This window comes from Barbatula barbatula, assembly GCF_947034865.1.
Source record: "Barbatula barbatula genome assembly, chromosome: 2".
NCBI classification, from domain to species: Eukaryota; Metazoa; Chordata; class Actinopteri; order Cypriniformes; family Nemacheilidae; genus Barbatula; species Barbatula barbatula.
In genome coordinates, this window is record NC_136767.1 from 28,599,027 (window position 1) to 28,619,405 (window position 20,379).

Consider the following 20,379-nt stretch of genomic DNA (forward strand, 5'->3'; position numbering starts at 1 on the left):
ATTTCTTTACAAACGAACATTAATAAAGCAGATGACGCAAACACAGACAAACAGAAATAGCAAGTCCAGTCATTTTTTATTTCTTTGTCATTTCTTATGCTGGGTTGTAAGAAAGAGGAGGGCTACTTTTTTTCAACAAGTTCAAAAACAAGACAATTTTTTCTATAGCATTCCCACAATATTCATATTTCACAGTTTTGTCTTTTAAAATGTGGAACACAGAAATAAAGAAGCAAATCTGGTGACATTTCTTTCAGCACAAGTTAATAAGGTCACAAGAGAGTTTTGATTTTCCTTAGGGGATAAAAACACAAACAGCGCTACAGAACTGAACTAATGGAATAACATCTCATATCTTGTCACCATCAGGTTCAAAACTGGACTTTGCAAACGTATCTATATTTTGAAGAACAGTGAGAGTCATTTAACTTCCCGAGATAATTTATATTACCACAATCTTCACCTTCTTCTCCCAGACCGTGATTTTTCCAGTCATCCGGCTGTCCTACACTCCAGTGACTGCAAACAGATCAGTGACACATTCTCATTAGCTCCTTGCACAGACGGGCATCTCGTGAACAGACTAACTTGAATGTTCACGAAACACACATATGACACATACTTCTCAAAAAGCAATATTCCTGAGATTCAAGTTAATTATAATACCGAGCCATCTACAGGCCGGTGATAACCACAAGTTGAATATGCACATCTCAATATTATCAACGTACTCTTCATTCATGATAGGAGTCCCGTCAGTCCATCTCCACAGCCCCGTGGTCTCATCCGTCAGACCGATCCAGTAATTTTTTGGTATGGTCCAATGATTCACAAAAGTCTAAAGAGAGCGAGATCTAAGTGAGAGGAAAACACACGGACACATGAAGTGTGTGTGACACAAGGAGTGGGTTTTCTTACCCACTCGGCCTCGCTCCAGTCGAGTTTCAGTAGAGATGCCCCCTGTTGTTTACAGTAATCCAGCGCCTCCATCCAGCTCAGCGTGTCGGTGGAGAACAGATAACAGCTGCTTCTGTAGGGGATCCAACCTGATCTACAGCTGGGTAAAGTTCTGACTGCAGAGAGAGAGGAGATATGCTGTCAACAAAAATGAGCATTTTACTTAAAAGCCTTTAGATGAAATAATGGTAAACAGCCAAAGGTCCAAAATGGTATTTGTAATGGAAACCATAAGAATTAGTTTAAGGTTTTTTTCAGCAGGGATATCGGATCGTTCAAAGGCAGCTGAATAAACAAGGCAGCGTTAGATTAGACAAGTTGTTATCGTTTTATTTTCAATTTTATTGTCATTTTATAATATTTTAAATTTGATGTAATTTTATGTAACGTTCATTTTATTTCAATATTAATTTTAATATTAGTCATTTTAAAATGTGCTTGATTATTTTTGTTGCCATACATTTTTATACATTTTTCATATATATAATTTTCACATTAGATAAAAGCATCTGCTAAATACATGTAAATGGGATATTTATATGTATTATTTAAGATTTAGTTTAGCTTATATTTATTTTCTGTTTTATTTTAGTGCCTCTACACCGTAACATAATTTCAGGTCTCAACTTTTTGTATGTTTTTCAATTATCTCAGTGAATAATTTTCAAACTATAGTTTATACTGTATATATTGTGATGTAACCAGTCACTAAAAAGTTTTGAGTTGAGGGCCTGAATTTTTTACAGTGAATGTAAACTTAGTTCAGTTTATATATGCGCAGATATTTGGAAGAATGTCATTAACCAAACCGATCACATCCACCATTTACTCCCATAGTATTTGTTTTCCCCTTCTTTACCAGTAAATGGGGGATGAGATCTGTTTGGTTACTGACATTCTGCTAAATATATTCCTTTGTGTTCAGCAGTACAAAAGAATTATGCAGGTTTGAAACAACAGAATTTTAATTTTTAGGGGAACTATCCCTTTAAAGCATATTAAGGCTAATATTTTATTTGATTGCAATTAACTGACATGTTTTAATCGATTTAGTTTTTGTTCCAATAACCTTGTAATATTATTTGGAAAGGATGCTGATCATTGACGAACAAATGAAATATTTCTGGGTCAATTTCCATTCATGTTCCACACATACCTTCTGGATTTGTTTGGTTGTTTATCTGGACTTTCAGCTCATTCAGACTCCTTATGACTCTCACTTCTGAAAACAAGACAGAAAGGTCAGTTTTATCTCTCCAGTTATAGTAGACCTATTCATAACACTATAGAAAAAGCTCCCCGTTTGGCAGACCGAAGATTAAAATGTTCGAACAAAACTTCAGTACAGAAAAGTGTTCACTCACCAGCGTCATGTTGTTCAGAAGAAAGAGACGTGACAGATGCAGTCAGATTAGACACTGAACTCTGTATTTCTCTCAGTGAGTTGGACAGTGTGTCTTTAACAGGAGACACAGAAAATCCAGTACATAAGCAAAATTATTATATAAAATACTTAAAAGGATCATTAAACACTTATTATTAATCTATTCCATTCATCGTTGTTTATATAATTATTTCATGTTTATATAGGATATATATTTGTCACTGATATACATATATATAAAGTATATATATATAAAGTATATATATATATATATATATATATATATATATATATACTATATATTATATGTTATTATAGCTTTCCTGTAGCTCAGTGGTAAGAGCAGGGTGTTAACATCGCCAAGATAGTTGGCGTAGTATTCGATCCCAGGGGATTGCACATACTTAGAAACAAAATGTATAGGATAATGCAATGTAAGTCGTTTTGGAAAAAAGCATTTGCCAAATGCGTAAATGTAAATATCTTCTTTATCTTAATATATCAAATGAAAAATTTCCTTTGGAAACTCTGATACTTCTCTTACATTCTGTTTCAGCCAGCTTTTGTCCCTGCTTGTTAACTGTGAAGACACAAAGGTTATAAAGGTGACTAAAAGAAATGTATATCTTGCTGTTTTGGCGTAGAAACGTTTTTTTCTACATTTGTATGACTAAGATCTTCAGACCTGCATCGTTCAGTTTGGAGGTGAGTCCTGATACTGAACTCAAATTAAGCAGCAGATTCTTCGTCTCGGTGATGGATGCGCTCTGCTGCTGCTCTGTCAATCAAATCACATTTAGGTTTTGTTTAAGGATGAAAATTAACTAGAAGAAATAAAGCATAAGAATAAACTCTCACCGAGTCTTTGCAGGTTTGCATCTTGTTTCGAAGTGACTGAACTCAATGATGAGCTAAGAATGTTCACCGACGTCTCGATATTTGTCAACTTCTTTTCTGGAACTCCTTGTGTATACACAATCCAAGTAAATAATTCATTTCACACAGCGTATTCATTCTTGTATTTAAAAATAAAATGCTTGGTTACGCAAGATGTATGTAGCTCTATACCAAAGTCACATTGTAGGTTTCGTTGATTTGTGACTGATGTCTTCAAACTGTCCAACAGTCGTTCTGTTTCAGTCAGCTTCTGTTCCTGCTTGCTAACTGTGAAGACACAATTTCGAGAAAGGTAAACCTTACAAAAAGACAATTATATGCAGTTTTTCTAAAATTATATTGATTGCCGCTTTTGTCACTTATTTTGGTTTGACTGTTTGGTTTTGACTTGACCTGCATCGTTCAGTTTGGAGGTCAGAGCTGATACTGAAGAACTCAGACTGAGCAGCAGGTTCTTCATCTCAGTGTTAGACGTGTCCTGATGCTGCTCTGTCAATCAAATCACAATATATCTTGGATTAAAGCTGAGAATTAACAAGACAAAATGAAGAGTTTGGTATGATAACATTAATAAATGCTAAAATCATGTTTTTTTTTTAATATCCCAATTAATATCAATCAAACTGCAGTTGGTTTTTTTTTTCAGTTGAGCCATAACAACTCAAGAAATACAGCTAACTAACACAATAAAAACATTGTTATGTCATCTAGGAACCAAACTCTCAAATAAAGTAAAGAATAAACTCTCACCAAGTCTTTGTAGGTTTCTTGCTTGGACATCTTGTTTGGATGTAACTGAAGTAAACGATGAACTAAAGCCGTTCACCAAAGTCTCAATATTGGACAGGCTTTTTTCTGGAACTCCTTACAGATACAAATTATAGTAAATAATTTTTTCCCCTATTTTTGGTACATTGTCTATTTCTTTCAAAGCTACTTTGGGAAAGAATGACACTAACCATTGGGCATTGGGCTACTGGATTTGTTCAAATACAAATGCAGCCTGGAGACTGAATTCTCCACCTCAATAACCTTCTTCACCAAGTCTCCATCTAACAACAACATTTTATGTCAATTTACTACATCAAATTATTGGCAAAAAAAAATCGCTTGCTTGGTTGTTAGTAAGATTTAGTTGGTGATCTAAGTTAGAACTGGAGTCATTGAAGTTGGAACTTTGACTGTCCATTCACTATCTTTCTTGATTAAAAACGTTGCCCTTGTAAAAACACAATTAATTTAAAATACATTTATTTCATACTAAGTATAGTTTAAATGTATTAACATATTTACTGACATGACTTACTGGTGTGAAATTATAATTCAACTTTATTTGTAGTACTACTTCTACACAATGCACATTTCATCACATTAAGCCTGCATACATATGTGTTCTAATGCCACTTTTGATGAGGATTTTGTGTTTTTTTCAATGCAAGATATTTAAATTGTTCCTGAAGTATACTTGCAATAGTTCAAATACACTTAAATGTATCTTTATTTCGACTTCAGCACTATTTCTGCACAATTAAAGTATATTGAGTGCAAAATTAGTTGTTCCAATTTAGTATACCACAAATACAAAGCATATTTTCATTAAGTACATAAGATGTCAATGGATTTAAGTATACTTAGCATGAAATTATTGTATTTCAAATACATTTTAGTATATTTATTTCTCACTAAGGTGAGGTTTGTGATATTCAACTCATTTCAAACTCAATTAACTAGTAGTTGAAGCAAGTCTCACTTCATAATCCACTGCAAAATGTTTTAAACATTCACATTTATCTACTCACATGTGACAAATATCATCACCATGGAAATCACCATGGCAACCGTTCCCAGAAGCACAAGCAGACCCCGCAACCTGCCACATGGACCACCTGCAGAAATCAACATCACTTCATACACTTTATAGACATGTCTTCTGAACCATCCCTTATTTCTGCCATAACAACACTGAAGGAGCGATATTTTTATAACACGGCTACTTGCCACATGAGAAAAAAACTCTGATGTGAAAAATGAGAATTTGAAATATTTTATTAGCTAATTTTTACCAAATGCAGACCTTCCACGAGGAAAACTTTTACTTTAATAGTAATCATGTGTTTTTATAATCTTCATGGTTATATATACTTTTATTTCTATACATTTTTGTTCTCACATTTCCAATGCTTTTGTGCGAAAATGGGCCAAAACTTATTTCTTTACTTTTTCCATATGTCTCTGTATTAAAGCTGCTTTGCAACAATGCAAAATCGTGAAATGTTTGAATATGTACAAGTATATTGAATGTCGCATGACATTTAATGATGTGACCAGTAGGAAATAAAAGTATTGCTTGATTTACATGTTTTGTGTATTGTTTTGATATGTATAACCATTTTTCTTAAGAGTGTAGATATTTATACTTCGCTGATGTCCTTCTAAAACCCCACATCTCAGTCTCTTGAGATTTTAATTTTTTATTAGTCACCCTTAATGTTTGTCACTGGGTTTGACAAAAAGATCGAACCAATAAAATGTATTTAAAAGTGCTTTACAACACGGTATTTAAAGATTTCAAAAGTCTAGTGTTATCTCCATTTCCTGAAAAACAAATTTGGACATTTGGTTTTGGAAGGACAGCATTGACTTCTTTCATACAGATAGGAAATCTCTTTCTAGGTCATATTTTAGCCTCGACATCTCTCACGTCAGAGGTCATGCTGAGAAAACGTTTTACCTCCATTTTCAAAGGATAATTATTATTACATATAACATATAAAACAAATTACATATAAAATATTATATATGATAAAAATAAAATAAAAGCTTGCACATGTTTTTGTCCATTTCCATAATTATGTAAATCCTAGTTATTAACCTAGTGATTGTTGATGTTTTTTATTTCAATTTTCACATATTACCAGCAACTGCGATTTACCTTTATTTTCCATGCTCTCTAGCATTGGTATACAGTAACACATTGATAGATTGAACAAGTAGTAAGACAGAAGGTGTGTCACAACAAATAAAAAGACAATTGGTGAGAATTGTTTCCATTACATAATGACAGAAAGCTCATTCCAGGATGAAAGCAAAATAAAATTGGATTGGACTGCACCTGCAACTGCAAACAATTTCATTGATAAACTAACGCCTGAACTGATCCTTAGAATGTACTGTACCTAGTCAATATTCAGTATATGAATTTGTACCTTTCCGAACTCCTGACTTCTGTTCAAGGTCCATGTCCATTTCCAAGACTCCTTCTGAACTTTCCAGTTTCTTAAACAGCATCGTAGAATCAAACAAACGTTCCTAGATTCCAATGAAGATCACATCACACTTCAGTCTTTAAATATAAGGGGACCTCACAGTATAAATCAAAACACAGCACTTTTAGTTCCTCATTCTCAAAAATGTGCATGTATGCAATAATAGTTCCAATAATATTAGATCATTGTGTATGTGCCAGATACAAAATAGTTACTATATGCGTGATCACCAAAACAGAAATGATCTTGCATACAATGCAATCAAAAGGTCTTTCAAAAGGGGTCAGGGGTCAGCTGTGGCCTGGTGGTTAGAGAGTTGGGCTTGTGATCAGAAGGTTGCTGGTTCTAATCTCAGTGCCAGCAGGTCATGACTGAAGTGCCCTTGAGCAAGGCACCTTACCCCTGATTGCTCTGCAGTAATGTGTCACTGTAAAAAACTACTTGTAAGTCGCTTTGGATAAAAGCGTCTGCCAAATGAATAAATGTAAAAGATCGTCTTGAAGTTGTATTCATTTAGCAGACACTTTAATCCAATGAGGCCAACAAAACTGTCTTATTGGTCAATTTTATCGAAATTGAGATTTTTACATCATCTGAAAGCTGAATAATTAAGCTTTCGATTGATGTATGGCTTGGAAGGATAGGAAAATATGTGGCGGAGATCCAGATTCTAAAAGTCTGGTATCTGAGGGTGCAAAAAATCGAAATATTGAGAGAATTGCCTTTGAAGTTGTTTATCAGCGGCACTGCAGCAGGTCATCCACTCACAAAAATAAAGTCTTTATACATTACCGGTAGGAAATGCACAAAATATCTTCATGGAACATGATATTTACCTAATATCCTAATGATCTCTGGCATAAAAGAAAAACGTATAACTTTATAAATAGCTTATGAATTTTGGGCTTTATAATACCAAGACTGGTTTTCTGATTCAGGGTCACATACGAGTTATACATGTTGCATGCCAACTGAGAACATACTAGACTGAATATAAACTATTTATTCATCTTGATGTTCAATAATAACCAAACATTACGGTTGTTGTTTAAAGAGGCAAAGGAGCTAAAATAGCTAACCCATGAACAAATGAAAAAACCTTCAATACAAACTTAGTATTGATTCTGAGATACGATTGACACAGGACTATTATTCTTATTTAGTAAAAATACACCATCGGGCCAAGAACTGCTTTATGCTCTCAATAGCCCATCCATTACTAATAAACATAAATATAGAAGACAAAGAAATTAAACCCTTCTATAGCTCGATTGTGATGAGCTGAGCCATAACATGTCAATACACTAAGCTAAGGAAGTGAAATAGTGAAGTAGAAAGTGTATATGACACTGTGCATGTAAACTATGATGCAAATAGTAGATTAAAGATTTCGATTGGCACTGAACCCAGAAAACCTTTAAACAAAATACAAATTAACTGAATCTTTAAAATTGTAACATTTAAATTGTCAAAACATTACACAAATGACATCCAAATGAACGTTTTATTGGAAGCAAAAGAATGGGCAAAAATCACAAGGTGACTCTGTAAGTGTACGCAGTTACACAACACACAGGACAGAGATAGCGAATTCCTGGAATGAATGCACATAACCTAGCAAGAAAATTCTGAATCATAAAAAAAAGATTAAAATGCAGAGAATAAAAAGGAGCTCTAAAAGAAGTCCACATCATCCGGAGCGTCTAGATCACGATACTCGATGATATTGCGAGGATCCCCACGCATCATTCTGAAAAGCAAAGATCTGATTTATTGGCAGATACATTCAACTTTTCTATTGTCAAATAATCAACATTACTTAAGGGAGTCATATGACATGATTAAAAACATCATTAATGCCAATGCAATACAATTGTCTCACCGGTTGTTGTTTCTAGGTTTCCCAGGATAACCGCCTTGTCCACGAAAGTTGTCATAGTTACCTCTACCACCTCCATACTGGTTGGGGGGGTAAGGTGGACCACCTGTTTAATGGTAAAACACCAAAAAATGTCATAACGTAGCTTTCAAGAACAAAAGATGTCTTAAAAAAAAGCTATCACATCAGTTTTAACATTTAGTTTATAAACACTGGACATGCTACTAAACAACACACATTGAAGTAGTTTGTGAATACTATGAAAACAAAACCGGTTGACTTGCTATTTAGTGAACTATGAATAAAAAAAAATGTATTGCAAAATACTGCTAGCATCAACATTGTACAGGAAAAGTTTGTCAACTGCAGCATGAAATCCATTTCTGGCCCTGCTAACTACTACACACAGTTTGGTCAAATGCAAACACGCACCTCCGTAACCCATCACTGGAGGTCGGGGCTGGCCAAAACCCATAAGGCCTTGAGGACCCTGGGGTGGAAATGGAAGAGCTCCAGGTGAAAGCACTCCTAAAAACAGGAAGATAAAAACGTTGACACACAGTGACTGTTTAGAGCTCATTTTACTGTGCTATTTCATGAATAAATCATCAACGTGATTGACATGTGTCCTACCCTGGCCTGGTCCAGGAGGGGGTGGAGGCTTCATCTCTGGAATTGAGGGTCTTTTTGCATCCATTAGAAAGTTGTTGAAAAACACAACCTCTTTCTTCACTTCCTCAATCTTATCCCCGTGTTTGTTCAAAATGTGCTTCCTCACAAACTCTGGGCCCTGGAGAGAGACAGAATCATCTTAATGCAGTTGGAACTGATGTAGTTTAGATTCATTTTGATATTTTAATTATCAAAAATGACCATAGAGTTTAGATTGTAACATCAATATTCTGTGTGAAATAGTCAAAATTTTCAGGTGCTTTATACAGCAGTGTGCCGCACAGAAATCATGTTCTCACACACCTTGAATTTTTTTCCACTGAGTGGACAAAGCCACTTATCCTTGCCCAACTCCTGTGTGTTGGCTAACACAAACTTCTCCACTTCCTGTTCTGGGTCCTTGCGGCCCATTTTTGCAGCTTCATCCTCAGACAAGGATTCCTTTACACTGAACAGAGATGCCAGTTTCTCTTCAAACGCCTTCTGCCAGTCTCCCACTACGAGATAAATAGAAAAAGAGAGAACTTCTCTTGTATCTATAGCAATGGCAGGCAGACAGTAACACGTGTAACTCTGTGGTGAAATCGTGGCTCACCCTCTCTGTGTGATATGCGGTTTGGAGGGATGGGTCCACGCACGTGGATGATGCCGCAGCGGTTCGGCATCTCATCCTCACTCGGGTACTCACAAGAGTTGTAATAATCAATAGAGTGTACAATACGCAGGTAGAAGAGCAGACGATCCAGAACCTGGAAAAAATTCAAATGACATCTCATTATTGTCATTTATAGAACTACAAGACAAACCGATTTTAAAGGCAGCATTCCGATACATAGGGCAACACAACAAATACTAATATGACAAAAGAACTTCAATGTGTATACATGTAGAAGTATTTAAAATATAATTATGCATTACAGAAATTGTTTTATCAAACAATGAGAAATTGAACAACAACTTAACTTAAAGTTCATATTGAGGTAAACCTTTTTTACTTTTTACCAAGAACTAGATTTTGCTCTCTCTAAACACATGAACATTACTCATCACTTTTGCTCCCTGACCTTGACAAGTTTGTCATCTCTTTCCACAGTAATCTCCGTGGAATTTCCCTCTTTAGTTCCCTCTTCAGAGTCAACTCCCCCCACACTACCCAGAAGCTCCTCCTCTTCTGCGCTCACTTCCTCGATGAGGTAATCAGTGATGTTCTTCAGAATGGGATTTTGAGCAGGAAGCTATCAGTGAAGAGTAAAAAACAAAATGTAACTATTAGCTCACCGTCAATATATTTAACACCGTATCACACTAGAATAAGTGAAAATACCTCCAGAGTGGGTGTCTCTCCTCTAGGTTTTTGATTCCAGAGCTTTTCTCTGTCGTCCAGCGCGTGAATCAATTTGGCAGCCAGTTTGATGTCATTGCGGAGCACCTGCTTGTGCTGAGTAATCCCGTTGACGTTACGTACGCGGCGTGCCAAGTCCCGATTGACCCCGGGGGCCAACTCACAGTCCCGTAGCTGGACAGGTAGACAAGAGAATGAGAGGAGGATGAGGTTAAGACACGAAGCAAGAGCTTTCCCTATGCAACCTTTTTTCCTTTTCATGGCGTCGTCTCAAGAAAAATCTGCATACACATGAAACCGCTAAACTGGCTCAAAACTATGTAGTATACACGCCAAATCAGTGTGTGGCGTTGTAATTCTGCCACAGAGATACACTAAAAATTTAGAAAAACACTTTTAGCATACGCATAAACTTTACGTCATCTTTTAAGAAAATATACAGTGCAGAAAATCTGTACAAACGAAAACGCACGGGTGGGGTTTTCAGATTTATCCACTCTGAAAACTCTGGACCCGGTTAAAAAAAAAAAAGCCTCCCAAAACGTTTGATCCGAGTGGACAAAACGCCAATACAAATAACTCTACGTATATAGCTAAACACGTGTCTGTGTGGATGACCTCGGAGCGCTTCTGAAGCTCACCCGAATGTTCTGCAGGTTCCAGCAAATCTCTTTGATGTTTACGCCTCTATCAAATGTCACCCAGCAACGTCTGAAAAACCTGAAAAAATATATATTTATAATTTTTGACATTATTCTTTTGAATTTCTATTATTTGTAAAGAACCAAGAAATGGATTTCGGTCTCTCACCTGCGCTCAGGCTGCGGTTCTGACAAACACACACGCATAAATCCCGGATAGCGTCGACAGAGCTGCAACAAATACAGCAGATTCATCATCACCACCACTTAATGAAGAAATAATCTTAAACACTCATGTCTGATGCGCACACTCACAGCAACAATCTCTGCTTTAGATATAGTAGGCGCGATGCTTCTCATGAAGAGGGAGCATGTCCTGTGAAGAGGCCGTGGTCTCAGTGGCTGATCATCTTTGGCCTTCTTCTCTTTGTCTTTCTCTCTTTCCTTCGGCTTCTCGTCTGCCCGCTCCTTCACGTCAGGTGCTGCACGAGAGGAGTAACAGATCTTGGCATCAAATCATTACGGTTTCCCAGGAAACACATTCAGAACAGTAGCGACAGCGGTACTTACCTTCACCCTCTTCCTCCTCCTCCTCTTCCTCTTTTTCCTCTACCTCATCGGGCTCTCGTTCTCTCTCTGGGGGTTTCTCAGAGCAGTGCGAGTTTGAGTCAGAGTCCGAATCGGATTCGCTTTCTGATGCGCTGGCTTCATCTTCACTGTCTCCACTGTGCTTCCTCTTCCTCTTCTTACCGGTCTAAAAAGAGAAAGAGAGAGACAGTGTACCAAAGTGCTATCATATGCACAAGTTATGACTGAGCTGCATGATTTAGGGAGTCAAAATTGCCCACTTCCCAAATAACCCACTGACCTTCTTAGGTTCTGGGATAGGTTGAGGGGCTGGTTCTGGTTCAGCCTTCTCCTCTCCTTCACTTCCTGCTGCAGACGTACCTGCGTCTTTCTCAACCACCTCATCTCCCTCTCCCTCTGCCTACGCAAACAAAGATCAGGACAATACTTAACACTTAAAAAACACACAACCGGCTTCACCGTAACCTCAAACTCACCTCCTTGTCTTTTTCAGCAGAAGGTTTGTGTTCAGCATCCGTGGGTTTGGACTCGTCTCGTCTGGGAGGTTCAGACCCGGCCCCACCTGACGACAGCCTCTCTCTCTCCTCCTCTTCCTCATTAGGCTGATCGAGGATGCGCAGGTCATTTTCACCTCCTCCTTCCATCTTTATCACGGCTAAAATTAAACAAAACATTTTAATAAACCCCAATAATATGTTGAGAAAAAAAAACAAGTTGATATGTTCAATTAGCTGTCCAACAATCAACCAGTGGATTGGCAAAAGGTTTTAACTTGAATCACAGATATTTCACTTAAATCTGGTATGCGAATACAATTCTCCATACCGGCATCTAAAATCTTGGTGATTTGTGGAGCGCGTTCTATGTCCAAAGAGATGGAGTCAAACCAGCCGTTGTCTATCAGAAACATATAGACATTAAGCCTGTTCTGCAAAGCGCTGTGTGCTTCTGCTTTACGCCTGCTGGCTTCATCCGGGTGGTACTTAGAACGAAACCTGATAGAGAGAAAGCCAGAGAAGAGAAAGAGAGGGAAAAACAGGGTGGATGTGGAAGAAAGCACAATGTTAGCAGCTATTTCCAGGTCATGCAAGCTTTAATCCTACCGCCTGCATTTCGATTAAGAATTCTGTATCCATCACCAATAACTGATCATCTAATGTAGTCTGCACAAATAAATCAACAACCTCAATATCCCACGCAGTTTTCTGCCACATAACACTGTGACTGTTACGAAACCTAGTGAGCTCCCTACATAGGCATCATTTTTAAGATGTGCCTGATGGTTATGTAGCTCAAACTAAATATGGTTCAGTGCGGCGGTAGACAGCCAAGCAGCTCACTAGGTTTTGTAATGAAGAATGACACTAACAAGAAGGCTGAAGTGGACATCTGTCAGTCTTTGTGTTCAAGTGTGTTGTGTAGTACAGTGACTAGTTATTCCACTCACCACCAAAGTCGAAAACAAAAAATGAGAAAAAACTTCATCAACAAACAAAAGTTAAACAATTGAAATACACATTTCCATTGTGTGCACTTAAATTACCTGATGAACTCCCCGAATTACAACACATTTACACTGAGAGCGGTCTTCTCAAAGGTGTGTGCACGAACACACACGATTTCTGCGTTTTGGGGGATTCTGATTGATCCAAATATCAAAAAAAGAAAAGGGGAAGAAAGGCATCACACACTAAAGAAATAAAAAAAAAGCGCCTGTCCGTGACCGCGGAGGCCGGTTTGGATTTTGAGTGCTCAGCTGTCTGACTAAGAGCCCTGGTACTTGGAATCTAATGGCATCTGCATTGTGCGCAGTGCAAACCCTGACTGACTAACAGTGAATTCCGTGTCGGGTCCAAGAGCTTTTCTTATCTTCCAATACCTTGTAGTGATGGAGGGAAGAACAATGTTAATTTGCAAACAAAAGAAACCCTGAAATGTAAAAAAATATTAAGCAACAACTTTTTGCTGTGGAGTTAAACTGACAAAAGAAACACTTTTCAAAGCCCCAAAACACACTTGACAGCATTAATCTATTAGGTTTATCTGTAAAAGGACAATGAAAGAATAATCCGATGTGAGTCAACCTCACTGGCATAAACAAGACCAAATTATTTTATGACAGAGATGTTCAATTTGTTAATTATTAGTGCATTTAAAAAAAGAAATTTACATCTTGCCCCTTCAATTTCCAATGTAGAAAAACATTAGGGCATCCCTGACTCAATTGATGCAATCCTTACTTAAACTAATGGCACTACAGGTATCAACCATAGCTAAATATCTAAAGGGCAGAATCCTGTGAATACATGCAACACAAAACTCTACAGCAAAAACTTTAGGTGTTATCGTACCACTCTTCATCTTTATGGGCTAGAAAGAAATCCTGCATCTGTTGACGCCTAAAATCAATCTTGTACTCATTGTAGCGTTTGACAGACTCCGTCTCATCCACAGAGTCATCAAGAGAGAGCAAGAACTCCTTAAAGGTCTTCATCACAGGGAGAAGTGGACCAAGATCCATATCGTGTATGTTTCCCAGTCTGAAGGAAATCAAGAGGATGTATTAATAAATGATAAATATTATTACAAAATCTGCCAATGTTCAACACAAATCTTGATGTTGATGTATTTGCTTAATGATTTTTAGGATGGATTTCTGTGCACTTCAAATAATGACACAAAAGCTAGAATCAAATTTATTCAAACAAATTCACTAAAGTGAATCAAAATAATTTCCTCTCCCTCACCTGGCCTGTATAGGGATTCCATGATGGGGCTGCATTAGATGCATGTCAGGATGACCCCACGGCTGAGGGGGTGCATAGCTTGGTCCACCCCCACCTCCATAACCCAGGTCATAGCCACCGTGGTAAGGGTCACCTCCATGGTCATCCCTGAAGGAAAAAAAGTGGGTAGATACAGACAGTAAGCTATGTTTCGTACACAGTCTTTACATCCGGAAACTTCCCAAACACATAAAACATCTTACCAGTCTCTTCTCATCCGTTTCTGCTGAGGGCTCATGTCATGACGCGGAGGAGAAAATCTCTCCCGCCTACCTCTCTCGTAATCGCGATACTCGCCACGGCTGCGGCGCTCACGGCCCCGGTCCCATTCTCTTGCAGAGGGCCGCCAGTAAACGACAACCAAAAAACAAACATATAATTCCATGCAAACATACAAGACTCTTTTCAACTGCCAGTAGGATCCTGGCCAAGGTCAACTTTGTTTGCTCGCAATTGTAATTTTTTTGCATTTCTTTTAATAATTTGTGTGTCTTTACATGTTTTCCAGTTTTTTAGTCTTCCTTCCGTGAAACATAAAACTAGCATAGGCCTAACAGGCACGACGGGTAAAACTGAGAATATTCTGTCAAATGTTTCTTCGGGCTCTTGTCCTCACCGGTCATTCCAGTCATCTCTCCTCCTGTCCTCTCTCTCTCTGGACCGGTCATAGTCGCTCCTCTCCCGGCGAAACTTATCTCTGCGCCGGCGGTCGTACTCATCATCACTGTCAGCCATGGTGTTCAAATAATGTCAAGTATGGAAAAAATCTACTGTAGAACACAAAAGAATAGAAGTAAACATCAGTGATACGCATAAAATTGTCATTTGTACGGTTATACTCATTGAGTGATAATCCTCAAAGAAAAGCAGACTTTTCTGGGGAGACATTAGTAAAAACTCTGGCACTTCAAAAATATGAATGAACCGAAACATAGTTTTATTTGTATAAAGTACAAATATGTAACGTTATACCCAAGCCCTAAACGACACATCAGGATTAAACCATGAACTGGTCTATATTAGGTTTTTAAACATTATGAGTCTCTTGCGAGTCCAGTCCAATACAATGAGCTGCAACTAGCGTCTTCCGCTAACTTCATATTGTTTCGATTAAACAACAAACTAGAATCTGAATTAATGCAGTTAAAATCACTAAACCTTTGAATTAAAACATAGATTCAATTTTAAAAACTATAAAACATTCAAGGACTCAAAGCGTGTAACGGCCTCTATCGCGTTGTGTACGAAAGTTAACGCAGGAATAAGAACGATTCGGACAATCGTGGATTCAAATACTATTTGACTGTCATTAGGGCTTCGTGTAGCGACAAACCATACAGAGAATATATTGAGTGGTGGAATACTAACTAGTTACAAGGTTTAAAGAGGTTTTAATCCGGTGAGCTCCCGCCAAATAGCGACCATGCCGAACAACAGAGCGGAAAGAACAGCCATATACGGAACAACGGCAGGGCAAAGCGGAAGTAATAGACACATGCGGAACCACAGCGCCACGGTGTGTCCGGATGACCGTAATACTAGAAAATGCAAATAGCTTAAAATATTATCTTACTATGATAGTTAACAAAAAAAGAATATAATCCAGGATATTTCAAGTAGTTAAAGATCATAAAACTGTCATGTTTTAAACTGCATACAACAGTATGGGCACTTGAACTTGAGACGAGACAATAACAAATGTGCTAGCAAAAAGCGTCCTTTTAAAATGATAAACTTAGCCAACACTGACGACAACTGTATCTATATTTGTGAATTCAACTGAATATAAAAGTGAATAAGTAAAAAAATAAATACAGATCTCTACATCATATACGCGGTCATAACAAGGCCCTCGATCGGTTGTAGTAGATCAGTTCAGTATATAGATCGACGAGAGGACGCATAATAATCAATGAGAGAGAGACGTGCTTCCTACAAGGCTCAATAATGGATGTCAGTCGCTGCGAGTGGCTCTGTATCGCGCTGTTTTTCCTCCTCGGGTCGTTTGCCTGTGATGGTGTGAACGGGAAGAAGGAACAGGAGTGTTATAATTACGCCGGTGGACACGTTTATCCCGGAGAGGCTTTCCGCGTGCCCGTCTCTGATCATTCACTACACCTGAGCAAAGCCAAAAGTGTGTCACTTTACTCATTTATGCTGTTTAAAGTCGCGTGCATGTCTTTAAATCATCTTTTTGCGATTGTGGGTAATCGTTGCGTTGTATTTTGCCAGAAAGACACCCAACAGCTGCCAGAATCCACAATCCACAATTCATGCAAGAATACAACGATCGGAAATGAAAAACACGTTTGAATGCGATGCAACGTCTGATTTTGCGAGATCTGTTTTGCGCAGTAGTGTTTTGGCTCAAACTTTGTCTGATGTGGAAATCATTATTATGTACAGTCCTAGTTATTAATATGAGCATTTGCCGAGTTTCAAACCTTCATTGTGCCCATGTTTTGTGCGTTATTTAGAAATGCACAGCTTCTAAGGACACGTCATTGTAAATAAAGCGTGGATCCACGAGCTTTAGCGTTGTGATGATCTCTTAAAGAAACACGAACCTTTCACTTCTATGCAAATTGCTTGTGCAATAGAAGTTAAATATGTTATGATTCTTTTTCAGTCTCAAAACCAGCACCAAACTGGGAGGGAACGGCTGTCATAAATGGAGAGTTTAAAGACCTGAAATTGTCAGATTACAAAGGAAAATACCTTGTATTCTTCTTCTATCCTCTGGACTTGTAAGTTGACCACATTGATGTCTCGTGTTAAATATGAAGAATTGACCCTGTTTGCTTTTAAATGCACATTTCTGTGCATAACGAAATTCCCTTTAAGCATATCAAATTCTGGTCTTGGTCCTTTTTGGTGTGGAGTGCCCACTTGTTGACACTGAGCTCTGAAATGTCACATTTTGATTGTAAAATAGGGAACAAATGCTATCTTATGTTAAAGTAAATAGGCATTGAAGGACTTATTGTGATCCTCACTGGTCTGTGTTACTTCACAGCACGTTTGTGTGTCCCACTGAGATCATCGCCTTCAGCGACCGCGTGCATGAGTTCAAGGCCATTAATGCTGAGGTGGTTGCCTGCTCTGTGGATTCCCAGTTTACCCACCTGGCCTGGTGAGACCACACCCGGAATGGGATTACATTTTTGCATTGTTTGAACTGGTAGTACATGACAGGCTCTGTGTTGTCATGCACTTAAGTGACCACTCCAAATGGATTCACTGTTGTGTGTTATTTCAGGATCAACACACCCAGAAAACAAGGAGGTCTTGGACCAATGAAAATCCCTCTACTTTCTGACCTCACACACCAGATATCCAAGGACTATGGCGTCTTTCTTGAGGACCAAGGACACACACTCAGGTACTGGATCCAAAAAAAGTGTTGTCTTATGCAACATGCTGGAAGGTTTTGCATGGGCCGATGGTCAGGACATGCGTGTTAAATAACATAAAAAAATGATCCTGTGTTTCAGAGGTCTCTTCATCATTGATGATAAAGGTGTTCTCAGACAAATCACGATGAATGATCTGCCTGTGGGCCGCTCTGTCGATGAAACACTCAGACTGGTGCAGGCTTTCCAGTACACTGACAAACACGGAGAAGGTATGGCACTTATTTATCATTTCTCTTAAAGTGCTGTCAATTTATTTCTCCATTCTTATCTGAGACAATGGCAGATCAGAATTCACTTAATTTACTTTTGTTGATGTTACTGGCTTGCTTCACTGACTATCATGTATCTTTGGTGTTAGTGTGTCCAGCTGGATGGAAGCCTGGCAGTGATACAGTAAGTTCTTGTCTGTGTGCCACTGCGTGCGTGCGTGCGTGCGTGGATGTGTGATTCCTAAAAAAGTGAACTATTATAACTATACATAATATACACGAATAGGTTTATTATGTGTTCTAAGATAAATATCTGATAGTATTTGTCAAAAATAATATTTATCATTGTTTGTGACTGTATCAAATAGTACACAAATACCAAATTAATGTAATAATTAAATACATTTAAATCGAGTGCTAAAATCATCCTGCAGTAGAGAAAAGGGTGTAATATGGATTTCTGGTTGTGTATGTTTGATCGTATTTTGCAAAGGATCAGTTACAATATCTCTTTATCTGCTCTTTTTCCTCACAGATCATTCCAGACCCCGCAGGCAAACTGAAGTATTTTGATAAGCTCAACTAAGGTTAATGTTTCACGTTCGGCTTTTGTTTTTTGTGTGATTACTGTTGCTGAACACACAATAAAAGGAGAGTTTTGATAAACAGGTTCTGTTCCTGCTGTACATATTGGGCTGTGTGTGACACTAGATGGTGATCTGGCAGCAGTCTTTTAAAACTGTATTGGGAACTAATTTAAGTGATAGTTCACCAGAAAATAAGAATTCTGTAATGGACTCAACCTCTTGTCATTTCAAACCTGTATGACATTCTTCCGCAGAAGGCAAAAGAACACCTTTGAATGAAAGTAATTGGTAACCGTACAGCACTGGCCCCCATTCACTTCTATTGTATGGACACAAAACCAATGCAAGTGAAGGGGGGCCAGTTAACAACATTCTTTAAAATATCTTCTCTTGTGTTCTGCAGAAGAAAGAAAGTAATACAGGTTTGAAATGGCAAGAGGGTGAGTAAATCGTGGCAGTGTTTTCATTTTTGCCTGAAGTATTCCTTTAGAAATTAGAAACTTTATGATGCTTTGCAGCTGATGCTGTCATTGCAGGTTCATACACCTCATTAATTTAGTTTATAAAACACTCTGATACTTGACCTGTTCCAGACATCGAGGCCAAAGTGCAAACCTTACTTCATCAGTAAAGTTGTTCATTGTTACATATGTGAGGATATGAAGTTTTTTCTTTTTCATCTGAACCAAACAGATGTAGAATATGAAGCACGATTTTCTCAATGTTTTTGCCTTTCCTATTAAGAATTCGCAAAAGTTGGATAATTCATGGAATATATTCACATGAACTACAGAAATAAACCTGAGCCAATGGCTTAAAGCATTTCAAATACCTTATTCTCTCATGTCCAAAAGATGCAATTTACTGGCAGTCCAGAACAGAATGAACTTTGACACGTAATTTCAAATCCACGTAGTTAGCCATTTATCTTTTATTACATTATTGCATCAAATGATATAGAGTTTACTTTATAATAAAGGTTATGAAACATTTTGGCTGCACAACCTACAGACCCGGTTTGGCTAAAGTTGTCTGTGTTTTGGTTTATGCACCAAAGGTCAGACACATGTTCAGATCAAAGGTGAGGTGCGAAAACACTGGAACATTTTCAACAAATATACTGGTGTCGCGTGTCAACGAAAATGTGAATTCAGCACATGAAATACTTCATGCAGGACATGTGTTTTAATATTAGCTTAATATCATCCAACACGGTTTATAGAATATATTCATTCAAACATACTTATCTGAAATGAAATATGTGTTTCTTGTGACGGTCAAATCAAGGTTGTGCCACCACGTGACGTATGTCAAAGAAAAATATACACAATGCAGGCTTTTTTTAACCACAGTTCAGCCCTGATGCTATACAAGCAAAGGTTTCTGTGTAAACACAAGCATTGAACTGCAGCTCACATGCTCACAGTATCTCCTTATTGTTGAATAAAACACTTGTAGCCTTTATGAAACTAATCTTAAAGCTTACTTTTTTGGTCAAAAAAATAAACAAAAATCAATCATCAAAATGTTAATAAAAATGAGTCCAAATCACAACCGTAAACTTAAAATAATGGGATTGTTGGGGCACCATTTTTATTTTTGGCATAAAATGAAAATCTATAATTTTGACCCATATAATCGATTTTGGCCTTTTACTAAAAATCTTCCCGTGCTACTTGAGATCCAGGGTCACATTTGAATTTTTTTTAAACCAGTCGTGGTCCAGAAGGTTAAACATTAACCTGCATTGTTTTC

The 20,379-nt window shown here is 37.7% G+C and overlaps 3 protein-coding genes across 4 annotated transcripts; 1 reads left to right on the forward strand and 2 right to left on the reverse strand.

Annotated features, from left to right (window-relative positions):
• Window positions 1-49: 49 nt before the first annotated feature.
• Window positions 50-6,582, reverse strand: LOC306907484 (uncharacterized protein). 2 transcript variants are annotated; one of them, XM_079479597.1, is made up of 14 exons: window positions 6,445-6,582; window positions 5,038-5,124; window positions 4,198-4,290; window positions 3,989-4,102; window positions 3,632-3,727; window positions 3,410-3,505; window positions 3,200-3,304; window positions 3,027-3,119; window positions 2,886-2,921; window positions 2,322-2,414; window positions 2,114-2,179; window positions 919-1,073; window positions 732-838; window positions 50-519 (listed from the first exon to the last, which is right to left on the reverse strand). In XM_079479597.1, exons 1-14 carry the CDS (start codon window positions 6,524-6,526, stop codon window positions 372-374), a joined length of 1,371 nt encoding a protein of 456 aa, XP_079335723.1. In that variant the 5' UTR covers window positions 6,527-6,582; the 3' UTR covers window positions 50-371. The 2 variants fall into 2 exon arrangements, with proteins under 2 accessions (XP_079335723.1, XP_079335724.1); XM_079479598.1 differs by having other exon boundaries at window positions 52-519; window positions 3,200-3,301; window positions 6,445-6,543.
• A 1,412-nt stretch (window positions 6,583-7,994) lies between these two features.
• Window positions 7,995-15,884, reverse strand: srrt (serrate RNA effector molecule homolog (Arabidopsis)). Its single transcript, XM_079479330.1, has 20 exons — window positions 15,781-15,884; window positions 15,028-15,182; window positions 14,616-14,758; window positions 14,374-14,520; window positions 13,978-14,166; window positions 12,452-12,621; window positions 12,103-12,281; window positions 11,907-12,026; window positions 11,609-11,792; window positions 11,354-11,520; window positions 11,208-11,269; window positions 11,039-11,117; window positions 10,380-10,571; window positions 10,120-10,290; window positions 9,651-9,804; window positions 9,359-9,552; window positions 9,017-9,173; window positions 8,816-8,911; window positions 8,387-8,489; window positions 7,995-8,254 (listed from the first exon to the last, which is right to left on the reverse strand). Exons 2-20 carry the CDS (start codon window positions 15,145-15,147, stop codon window positions 8,179-8,181), a joined length of 2,703 nt encoding a protein of 900 aa, XP_079335456.1. The 5' UTR covers window positions 15,148-15,182; window positions 15,781-15,884; the 3' UTR covers window positions 7,995-8,178.
• prdx4 (peroxiredoxin 4) lies at window positions 15,851-20,120 on the forward strand. The gene is made up of 7 exons (XM_079479343.1): window positions 15,851-16,546; window positions 17,042-17,159; window positions 17,429-17,545; window positions 17,672-17,794; window positions 17,907-18,037; window positions 18,187-18,221; window positions 18,573-20,120. Exons 1-7 carry the CDS (start codon window positions 16,360-16,362, stop codon window positions 18,621-18,623), a joined length of 762 nt encoding a protein of 253 aa, XP_079335469.1. The 5' UTR covers window positions 15,851-16,359; the 3' UTR covers window positions 18,624-20,120.
• Window positions 20,121-20,379: the final 259 nt, after the last annotated feature.